This window comes from Phyllostomus discolor, chromosome 7 (assembly GCF_004126475.2).
Source record: "Phyllostomus discolor isolate MPI-MPIP mPhyDis1 chromosome 7, mPhyDis1.pri.v3, whole genome shotgun sequence".
NCBI classification, from domain to species: domain Eukaryota; kingdom Metazoa; phylum Chordata; class Mammalia; order Chiroptera; family Phyllostomidae; genus Phyllostomus; species Phyllostomus discolor.
In genome coordinates, this window is record NC_040909.2 from 96,330,162 (window position 1) to 96,342,399 (window position 12,238).

The 12,238-nt window shown below is 37.4% G+C and overlaps 1 protein-coding gene across 5 annotated transcripts in view; it reads left to right on the top strand.

Moving 5' to 3' along the window:
* Positions 1-12,238, top strand: part of CHD7 (chromodomain helicase DNA binding protein 7) — a 207,139-nt gene that overhangs the window by 147,102 nt on the left and 47,799 nt on the right. For all 5 annotated transcript variants that reach the window (XM_036031146.1, XM_036031145.1, XM_028533530.2 and 2 more), the window contains one exon: positions 9,170-9,284. In XM_036031146.1, the coding sequence (XP_035887039.1) occupies positions 9,170-9,284 (115 nt within the window). The remainder of the gene's footprint in view (positions 1-9,169; positions 9,285-12,238) is intronic.

The window sequence follows — 12,238 nt, forward strand, 5'->3', positions numbered from 1 at the left end:
GAGATTATTAAATATGGTAATGGCTGCTAAGTGGTGATTTACTAATTTCATCACTCCTACATTTATTAGTTGGGTTTCAACTATAAGGAAGAGCTTTACCTTTTTACCCATTTGCTTATTTATTATAGCAGTACAGACTTTGTAGCATTTTACCTTATTCAGTTGGTCATAATTCTTTATTATCATGTCATCATTACTTTGCTTCCATTATTCTACATTTGGCCATTGGGAGCCCCTCATACTGGCTTCTCTCTCCTTTTGCCTTGTCCCTGTCCTTTGAGAGCTTCCTTACTTTCTGGCACAGGAGGATGCTCTGCACTCATCTTGTAATTTTCCAGTTTAAATCTTGGAATCAGTTATTTCTCCAAGGTGTCTTGGTTATTTTTACTAGAGAAGGGCATTTAGAAACCAAGATTTGGGTTGCAGGTGCGCTTGTTGCTCCTGGGGAGTCCTTCTAAGCCTCTAGGATTAGGAGGGGCATCCTTCTGTGTATGTATGCATACATGTGTGGACATGTTTATGTATATGTGATATATAATGTGTGACACTTGTTATGCACAGATATAATAATTACATATACACACACCCCTACCTTACTACCAGCCTAACAATGGTGAAAAACAATGACTTTATATTAATAATGTCCAAATTTATTTCAACACTACAGGGTTCATTCCATCTTTCCCCTTTGAATATTAATAACTCCCTTCTTCAACCACACGAAACCTGGCTCTTATTCTCTATAGTGTATTTGCTTATTTGTGAATCCTAAAATATATAGGCAGTGGTTTCTAAATTACTAGAACATATTTCGGTGAAAAGCCTACTAACGAACTCATTTGGTATTTGTTTAGAGCTTTTTAAATTTAGCCTGAGGGTATAGAGGCTAAGTACAATGCTTTTCAAAATTTCCTTGGTTTCTTTTCCTCCTCCTGACTCCTTTCAGTGTGGTTGTTATTTATTTGATACTCAGTTTGGGTTGTTGGTTTCTGTTTGTATTTGTATTCCATTTTAGCTCCTCATCCCTATCCTTATTGATACATATATAATTCAAGTTCATGAAGTATTCACAAGTTCAAAATTCAGAATTGTACACAAAAAGATACTCAAAAAAAGTGTTCTTCTTCTTTTCCACCCCATTCCTATTTGCTTTCTTACTAATCCCAGATTAATCCTTTCCAAAATTTTGCCATGAACGTGCATAGATATGTATGTATGTATGAACATTACATACATATATTATATATTATACATAATATAACATGTTATATAAATATCATGCACATAATTACATTACATTATAGTATAAATATTATATAATATAACATAAGTATTACATGTTATATAAATATTATATATATAAAATATGATAGTGTGTCTTTTTTCTCCTTGTTTCTTGTACACAAAGAATAGCATACTAGCAGTACACATTTTCACTTTGGTTTCTTCACAATACTGTGTTCTGAAAATTACTTGCCCGATCAGTTCATAAGGTCTTCCTCATTCATTGTTACAGCTGTGTAGTACTCCATTGCATGGCTGTATCATAGCTTATTCAGCTAGTCTCCTATGTAAATGCTTCTGATATTTTACAGTTACAGAGAATGCTACAAGTGTGTATTCTCATGGCTGTTTATTTTTGAATTGTTGGAGGCATAGCATTAGGGTAAATTCCTAGAAGTGGAATTGCTAGAACAAAAAGCCAGAGGTAGATGTAGTTCTGTTATTGCCACATTTCCTTTCATAGGGTTGTGTCAGATTTCCCGTCCACAGCGTATTGTTCCTATTTGCCCACAGTCTTCCTGACATATTGTCACTTTTTACTTTTTGTGAGAAATTGTATTTCAGTATAGTTCCAATTACCATTTTCTTTTGTTACGATGGAAGTAGAACATATTTTCTAAGTTTAATGGCTTTTTTATGTCTGATGTTGTCAGTTGTTTGTTCATGTCTTTTGCCCATTTTTCTATTGTGCTTTCCTCAGTTTTTAAGAGTTCTTTATCTACGTGGGATATTAGTCCTCTGTGTTCTATGTTGCAACTGCCTTTTTATCCCAGGTTCAATTGTCTTTTGACTTTGTTATTTATTGCATTGTACATTTAAAAAATATATTTATATAGTTATATTTATTAATCTTTTCCTTTATTAGAGCTGGCTTTTGAGTTATAGTTAGAAGACCCTTCTATACACCTAGATTAAAGAGGAATTTGTGACTTTTCTTTTGGTACTTGCATGGTTTCATTTTCTGTGTTTAGGTGCCTGGTCTACTTGTGTTTATTTTTACGGCATAAAGCATGACTCTAATGTTATTCTTTTACCAACATTGTTGTTCTGGCAGTGCTATTAAAAGTCTTTCTTTGCCCCAGCCATTTGAGAAGCAACCTTTCTTGTGTACTAAAGCCACATATTTATTTGGATCTGCATCTGTACTTTATTCTCTTCCTTTGTCAATTCATGAGTCAGTGGCACACTACTTTCCCTATACAGGCTTTAGAATATATTTTAATATCTGGTATGTCTAGTTTCCCCTAAGGGCATTTCCTTTTTAATGTCTTCTTGGATATTCTTGCATGTTTATTTCTGTAAGTAAGTTCAGCAAACCTGTGTGGCTCTATAAAAATGCTTGTTTATATTTTTATTTACATTGTATTAAATTTGCAAATACATAATGTTGAGTCATGCTATCTAAAAACAAGGATATCTTTCTAATTGGTTCAACTCTATTTTTGTATCTGTTAGAGTTTTATTTATTTACTTTAATTATATTTTATTGATTATGTTATTACAGTTGTCCCAATTTTTCCCCTTTTGCTGCCCTCCACCCAGCACCCTGCTTTCCTCACAGGTTTATTAGTGTCCATCAGTCATGCATAGGTTTTTTTTTGGCTACTCCATTTCCTCTATAGTACTTCACATCCCTGTGGCTATTCTGTAACTACCTGTTTGTATTTCTTACTCCCCTCACCAATTCACCCATTCCCCAACCTGCCCCCCCCATCAGGCAATCATCAAAAAACTCTCTGTATCTATGATTCTGTTTTTGTTCTTCTCTTTTGCTTAGCTTTTTTTTTTAGATTCAATTGTTGATAGATATATATTTATTGCTATTTTATTGTTCAAAGTTTTGATCTTCTTTTTCTTTTTTTTTAAATATATTTTATTGATTATGCTATTACAGTTGTCCCATTTCCCCCTTCACTCCCCTCCACCCTGTACCCCCTCTCCCACCCATGTTCCCCCCCTTTAGTTCATGTCCCTGTGTCATACTTATGAGTTCTTTAGCTTCTACATTTCCCATACTATTCTTGCCCTCCCCCTATCTATTTTCAACCTACATTCTATGCTACTTATTCTCTGTACCTTTTCCCCCTCTCTCCTCCTGCCCCCCCGCTACTGATAGCCCCCCCATGTGCCCTCCATTTCTGTGGTTCTGTTCCTATTCTAGTTGTTTACTTAGTTTCTTTTGGTTTTGCTTTAGGTGTGGTTGTTAATAATTGTGAGTTTGCTGTCCTTTTACTATACATGTCTTTTCTTTACCTTCTTTTCTTAGGTAAGTCCCTTTAGCATTTCTTAAAGTAAGGGCTTGGTGATGATGAACTCCTTTAATTTGACCTTATCTGAAAAGCACTTTATCTTCTCTTCCATTCTAAATGAGAGCTTTGCTGGATAGAGCAATCTGGGATGTAGGTCCTTGTCTTTCATGACTTGGAATATTTCTTTCCAGCCCCTTCTTGCCTGTAAGGTCTCTTTGGAGAAATCAGCTGACAGTCTGATGGGAACTCCTTTGTAGGTTACTGTCCCCTTATCTCTTGCTGCTTCTAGGATTCTCTCCTTCGTTTTTACCTTGGCTAATGTAATTATGATGTGCCTTGGTGTGTTTCTTCTTGGGTCCAACTTCTTTGGGGCTCTTTGAGCTCCTTGGATTTCTTGGAAGACTGTTCCCTTTGCCAGTTTGGGGAAGTTCTCCTTTATTATTTGTTCAAATAACTTTTCCACTTGTTGGTCCTCCCCTTCTGGTACCCCTATAATTCGGATGTTGGAACGTTTAAAGGTGTCCTCGATGCTCTTAAGCTTTTCTTCGATTTTTTGAATTCTTATTTCATCATGCTTTCCTGCTTGGTTGATTCTATCTTCCTTCTGGTCCACTGTATTGTTTTGAGACTCAGATTCCTTCCTTTCACTATTGGCTCTCCTCCGTATATCTTCCTGCATCTCTTTTATGGTAACCTGCATTTTTTCATGTAATTTGCACCCAAAATCAACCAGTTCCATGAGCTTCCTGATCACCAGTGTTTTGAACTGTGCATCTGATAGATTGGCTATTTCCTGGTCACTCAAAAGGATGAGTCCTGGGGGACTGATCTGTTCTGCTGGAAACATGTCTTATGTCTTCCCCTGTCTCTCCTATTATTTTTTTTATTTATTTTTTTTTCTCCGGTCTGGTCGCTCTTGTTACGGTGGGGGGCGGAGCCTTAGGTGTTCACCGGGGCTGGGCACCCCAGTCGCTAGATTGTGATGTTATATGTGGAGGCAGGGGCGGGAGCGGGGACAGGAGGGATCAATGGCGACAGTTCCATTCTCCTGGAGTCAGACACTTCCCTGGGCTTCTGGGCTGCGAGCTCTGCCTTGGTCCACAATCACTGCCACACTGATTCCCCCAGCCACTGCTTGCGTACTCAGGGATCACCGCTGCACTCTTGTGCTCCGGATGGCTGTTGCGCCGATTTTGCGCCAAATTTCCCCGACCGTCGCACGCCGCTGACCCGCGCCAGCCCCGCCGGCTCGGCTCGTTGTCCCCTACCAGTCTGGATGTACGGGTCTACTTCAACTTCTTGGCTGTCCGACTTCCATTTAGATAAATCCTCTGACAGTTCTGATATTATGACTGCAAATCATTGTTGTAAATTATTGTTGTTCTGTTCTTGGTTGTGCGAGGAGGTACGGTGCGTCCACCTATTCCTCCATCTTGCCGGAAGTCCGATCTTCTTTTTCTTAAATAAGTCTCTTTAACATTTCATAAGAATGAAATATAACAATGGTTTGGTGGTGATGAACTCCTTTAGTTTTTTTCCTGTCTGGAAAGCTCTTTATCTGCCCTTTGATTTTAAATGGAAGCTTTGCTGGGTAGAGCAATCTTGGCTGCAGGTTTCTGCTTTTCATCACTGGGAATACTTCTTGCCAATCCCTTCTAGACTGCAAAGTTTATTTTGAGAAATCAGCTGATAGTCTTATGGGAATGCCTCTGTAGGTAACTGATTGATTTTCTCTTGCTGCTTTTAAGATTCTCTCTTTATTTTTAACTTGTGGCATTTTAATTATGATGTGTCTTTTGGAATGGCCCTCTTTGTATCCATATTATTTGGGACTTCCTGGACTTGCATGTCTATTTCCTTCACCAAATTAAGGAAGGTTTCTTTCATTATAATTTTCAAAGAGAGTTCCAATTTCTTGCTCTTTTTCTTGTCCTTCGGGCACCCCTATGATGTGAATGTTGGAACACTTAAAATCATCCCAGAGGCTGCTTATACTGTTCTAGGGTTGTTTTTTTTTTTTTTTTTTTTTTTTTTTTTAATTATTGTTGTTCTGTTGTCTTCTTGGTGTTCTGATTGATTGTTTTTAGCTTTTTAAAAAAAAATTCTCTGCAAGTAATGATTTTTTAAAGATTTTATTTATTTTATTTTTAGACAGAGGGGAAGGGAGGGAGAAAGAGAGGGAGAGACACATCAATGTGTGGTTGCCTTTTGCACACCCCCTACTGGGGACCTGGCCTGCAACCCAGGCATGTGACTCACTGGGAGTCAAACCCGCTACCCTGTGGTTCATAAGCCAGTGCTTAATCTGCTGAACTATACCAGCCAGGGCTGGTTTTTTTTTTTTTTTGCTTCTTTATGCTCTAAATCATTTATCTGATTCTTGGCTTCACCCACTTTATTGTTTTCCTGTAAATTGTTCTTTATTTTAATTAGTGCATCTTTCATTTCTGACTGAATCTGTTTACTGTTGTTGAGGGCCTCATTAAGTTCCTTGAGTATCCTTATAACCAGTGTTTTGAACTATACATCTAATAGGTTGCTTATCTCCATTTCATTTAGCTCTTTTTTTGGAGTTTTGATTTGTTCTTTCATTTGGGCCATGTCTCTTTGTCTCCTCATTTTGGCAGCCCCCCTGTGTTTGTTTCTATGTATTAGGCAGAGCTGCTTTGACTCCCTGTCTTGGTAGTGTGGCCTAATATAGTAGGTGTCCTCTAGGGTCCAGTGGCACAACCTTCCCTCTCACCCAAGCTGGGTTCTCGAGGTACACCTTTAGTGTGGGCTGAGAACACGCTCCTCATGTAGTTGAGCTTTGATTGCTGTTGGCAGGTCAGTGGGAGGGATTTACTCAGGCCAGTCAGCTGCAAGGACTGACTGTAACCACTGACCACAAACCTCTGCCCTCTGTGGAGGATCAGCTGTCTGGGAGCAGGGTGGTGGTGGACCAACATGTTTGTTGCTCTCCCATGGTTGTGTAGGCTCTAGGGCAGGGGTGTCAAACTCATTTCCACCTGAGGCCACATCAGCCTCGTGGTTGCCTTCAAAGGGCTAATGCAGTTTCAACTCTTTCATAGTTAAGGAGTACATTTATACAGTCCTAAAATTGTTTTTAGTTGTATTTTTGATGTGGTTGTGTGAGGAGGCAAACCGTGTTACCTATGTCATCATCTTGACCAGAAGTTATCTAGGGGATTTTTAAATATGTCCTTATGTAAAGTTTTACACACTTCTTATTAAACTTATCGCTGAGTATTTTATCTTTATTGATATTATAAAAGCGGTTTTCTCTAATATTGTATCTTCTCACTGGTTATTATTTGTGTGTGTGGAAGCTGTTGACTCAATTTTATATCCTGCTACATTACTGGAATTGTTTTTTGAATTAATTTTCTAGGGTTTTTCAGTTATGCAATTATATCATCTGCAAATAGAGATAGTTGTAGTCCTTATTTTCCAATTATTGCTCCTCTTGTTTTCTCTCATCTAGTAGCATTGGCCAATGGCTTGAATATGATAGTGAATAATAGTTCAGAGAATGGGCATCCTTACCTTGTTTCTGATATTGGTTGAAAAGCCTGTGGTTTTTCTTTCTTTAATAAAAGAGCGTTACTGACCGAGAATTTCAGCCCCATTTATGAGAGAGAGAGAGGTGCCTGTGTCCAACTCACAGTCACACTGATGGTGCTTTACAGGCCTGTGCACCTCAGCCAAGATAAGAGTACTGACTACACACACCTCTTTTCTGCCCAGCAGTTAGGAGACTGGACAAGGTTATTTTCATATTTGTCTCTGGTTACAGCACTATTGAGTATTGATTGAAAATTTGGGAAATATGAGTTGAAAGTAAAAAATAAAATATTTGCAATCTTACCACTCCAAAATAATCATTATTAACATTTTGTTGCATTTTCACCTTGTCTGTTTTCTCTGTATATATGAATGTATAGGGTTTATATCAAATCATAGCAGTATAAGATGTATATATTTAAAGTTCTTATCTCTTCAGTGAGTTGTAGGACTAAATCAATCCTTCCTTTGAAAATGCATTACATAAATTCAACATTACATAAATATAAATGGTATGATACTTGATATCCTAACTATTTCTATGTCATTAATTATTTTTGAAAGATTTTATAATGGCTGCAGAATTTCTGAGAGTATTACCCTGATTTTGAAAGAAATATATGAGGGGGGACCCCCTTAAAAAAGGAACTATCTTCTGGAGGGCGGATCCCTTGTAGTACAGGTCTCCCCTGCTAGGTAATTGTTCTGGGAACCCATCTGTATCAGTGTACTAGCTGGCATTGTTGTGAGAGGCTGTGTTTGGCTTCAGTGAATTTTTTAGAAGACTCTTTCAACACATTTGCCCATTTCATGGTAGGTGATTTATGAGCATACCTGTCCACACTGAGTGTTCAGCGTTTTTTGACCAAAAATAACATGATCCCCATGCCCCAGTCTTCCTATTCACCCAATCTTGCCCCAAGTGACCTTTTTTGTTTCCCTGGATGAAAAAAGTCCTCAAAGGGAAACATTTTCCCGGAAGAGGTGATACAAAAAAACGGCAGAAGCCCTAAAAGGCATCAAAATTGAAGAGTTCAAAAACTGTTTTGAGCAACCGAAAGAACATCTTAATAGGTATGTGGCATCAGATGGAGAATACTTTGAAGGTGACTGAAGTTTAAACATGTAAGAGTAAATACACAATTTTTTATAAGTAAACTCCAGGTATTTTGGATTCCCCCATTTTATATTCAAGCACCACATTTCTTTATAATGTCATGACTAGTGAGAGAAATAAGAGACAGTTGAGGCTATCAAGGGGCAGGGAATGATGGTACAAAAAGATATTGAAATACCAAACAAAATAATGTCAGAAGTACCAGAAAACATTAATTTATACCTGTGTGTTTTGGGGAAGAAAAAGGGAGTGTGGAAAGTCTTCAAGTTAAGGTTAGAGAACACATAGCATGTGCTTAGAGTAGGCCAGTGGCAATAAGGCTGAAGGGGAAGGGCCTTACCTATTGATTGCAAGGACAGGGTGGACATTACAATTCACAAGGAAACAAGGGACATTATTTCAGATTGGGAGAGCTGGGCGGGGAGGGCAGGAACTGAACAGGAGTGTGTTGGGGCCGTGGCTGTTCAGAGAGGGGCGGTGAGCCTTTTCTCCCTGATTTCTCTAAAAGGACTAAGTTAGGTTTATCTTTGCTTTTTTAAATTTGAATTCTCTTAACTCAATAAAAACCTTTATTTCTTAATTAACAGTAAATGCTCAAAACATAAATTCCTAGTTAAGGCCACTTTGCAGTGTTAATTGTTTTGTATTAAAGTGTAATCCATTCACTTATGGAAACAGCCTGTCATTAGATCTTTTCTCTCGCTCTCTTTTTTAATGGGGAGTGGGTAAGAGAGCTGGGGGCTCAGGACAGAAGGCAAACTTTAGGCACTGTTGCTGATTTTCTTATTCTCAAATGTTAGTAATTATGTTGAATGTTGCTCAGCAGCCTCTATGAGTAATTAAACAGGTTATTTTGCTAATTATCTGTTTAGTTGATTTGGGAGGAACAATAAAAGATATAATAAAGGATTAATTATTTTCAACATGTTTCAAGTATATTATTTTATTCTTTTAGCTCTTATCTTCATTGTCAGTGGGCATCTGTAGAAGATCTGGAAAAAGATAAGAGAATTCAGCAAAAGATTAAACGATTTAAGGCAAAGCAGGGCCAGAACAAATTCCTTTCAGAGGTATGAGACACCTGATTAATTTTGTAAAGTGTTTACTTTATTAAAATGTTCTGAATTCTGAATTTCAGTTCAGTAATTTATTAAGAAAAACTAGTTTGCCTCATTTGGTGCTGTTACTTGCGTATTGGTAACTGGTTATTGCTAAAAAAAAATGTGTAAACAGGAAGTTTCTCATTCTTCCTGTTGCTTAGTGGAAAAGATACTGGTCCTTATGTTATTATGTGGAAATATGATGGTATGATTATAATCTTGTAATGAAAGTACAGTTAGTAGATGGTGGAAAATGTAAGTAGACAAATGTTATATTAAGATTTAGCAGGTTAAAAACTCTAATTGTTAAATACAAGTTCTAGGAAATAAAAGTTTATTTCTATTGGGGAAGGTATGAGGCAGATTTCTTTTGTGCAAGTCCATGCCTCATTACAGAGAATTCGCTAGACTCATTTTTACAAATGGTGTGCTGTGGTGTAAAAGTTCGCATAATATCATTGTCTGTCTCCCTTTATCCTGGGTTATCAATTATGATGAAAAAGTAACCAACCTGGGGCAGGAAAGAAAAAAATGCATTTCTAAGAAGGGCCAAGTTTCCCCCCAATATAGTCAAGTACATTTTAAAAAGTGCTTCGCAAACTGCTTACCGGGATCTCTGGACTTTAGATCACCAGTTTGGTTTCACTTGCAGCCTCAAGTAGATTAAAAGAGAAACCTTCACACTGAAAGATTAAACTTGCTGATTTATTAGCTGTCTACTCCATAAAGGAGTTAACAGAATGTAAAATGTAAAGAAGTGTGAAATTTGATGCAAAATAATACCTGCTTAACAAGCTACTTCACACCCCCACCTCTTTTAAAGATGGGGGCAGGGACAGAAGATGTTCAGTACTTTTATGTCATAAAATCCTTATAATCCCAGGTGGCAAGTCCGTGTTCCCCTGGAATCTGATTTCCATGCTCCCAACAGACAGATTGTAAAGTCTGTATTAGTTGGGGCATCATATATATGGTGGTGGTTTTACTGGACATACGTCCGAATCACCACTTTGGTTATTCTGAGTATTCAGCTTCTTTGCAGTGCAGTAGTTAGCACTGAGGGGAATGGAGATACACGGATGTGACTCACTCCTCACATGTTGGAAAATATTTAGGTGATTCTTTGAAAGGACAGTTTCTGAGAAAAAAATGGGTAGTTCTATTTTTCATGCCCTTCTTAATGAAACTAAGGTTAAGTGTCGGTGACATGGGGCAAGTTGAAATCGTTTAGCTTCCTTTTAGAAAGAAACTCTGAATGTTCAACTGACCTTTTCTATGGATTAGTGGCAAGGAAAAGGGAAGCATGCTGTGGTAACTTCCCCTACAGCCTTGAATCCTGATTCTGTTCGTTACGTTTATTTGGACCGTATTTCCTGGAGTCAGGTGCATTTTACCGGCTTGTGCCTGGTCCCAGCTCTGTAGCCTTTGCATTTGGGCCTGTGTTTGTGCATCACCTGCACCAGAGTTGAAATGCATTATCTTGCTGGTAACCTGTCAACTGGAATCTTAAGTTTGGACTTGAATGGAGGTCTCAAGGGAGAATCTGAGGGTTAGCAGAGTAGGATAAAGTATATTCCCTCACTTTCTTTTTTACACACACACACGTTTGTCCGATTCTCATAGATGTTCCTGGATTTAGGTTTTCCATGCAAAGCTATCACCACTTTTGCATTCTTTGTTACACCTTAGGCTTCCTTATAAATCTGCTCCAATTAAAATCTCTATTCAAAAAGGTTACTGAAACTAGAAATTGCATCACATGCATGATGGCATGCATAGATTAATCATTTGAAGGATAGACATGTTTAGGAGTACGGTTAAGAATTAAAGTTCAGCAATGACACCTTCTGTTTAAGAATAAGTTGTCTTAAAGAGAGCATTTGTCATCAAAACTAGTTTATAGAAAGTTTTAGTGTTTATGCTGTCTGTGAATAATACATATTTTTGTGCCTAAATCAAGAAGCTTTTGACAAAGCCAGTGCACTAATATATTAACATTTTAAATTAACTGAAAATTTCAATGGATTTTTTGCCTCACTAATCAACTCTATGTAAAGGCCTGAGGCAGTTGAAACACATTTTTGTATTTCTGATTTCTGTTCCATAATTCACAGTTCAAAGCATCCAAACCGGGTGTTTTAATGGGAACAGTAGCCCAGAGAATGTTTGTTATCCTTGAGCCAACTGTGATCGAACAGCTTATCTTTTCAACCTGCAATTCAGGGGATACACATGGTGTCTGAGTGACTTCTCACATGTCCCTACAAAGCATTTTAATGCACTTATATTACTGATAAATTACTTTATAGGAACACAATAATATTAACTTATCTGACTTTAGCTTATGTAAAGTATAGCATAGTCTCTAACTTCCCTTTGAGTCCTATTTTATTCTTTTATATGTGATAGCTTCGCAAGCAAGCAGTATTACTTTTGTAAAGGCTGTTAATATATTGGCTAAGGAACCCAATTATTTAAGCCTCATTTCTTTATCCCTAATACTTTTAGGTAAATGTTCTATATTCGATACAAATAAATCATTACAACCTTTAATGACAAGACTGTATTCAAATGAGGTACTAATATTGATTGGTAAAGACAAACCTTATAAACTCTGCTCACACTGTAATTTGAAATTCACTGGTTTCCATGTTTTTAGCTTTTGAATAACATTCTTTAAATGATGCTCAGAGGCATCAGACAGCTCCAGTAGTTACGAGATTCCAATAGAACTTACTGTGCGCATGGCTCTGGTTCTTTATTGCAGACTGTAGTTTCAAGAATGCCAAATGCATTGCATGCCATAAGCCTTTTGGACTGCTCATTAGTGGATTGTAATTTCACACTTCATTTCAAATATTCTTAAACATTCTCTCACAGTGAAAAGGTTTCACACAGTAATTAAAAGTCCCAGTTAATACAAA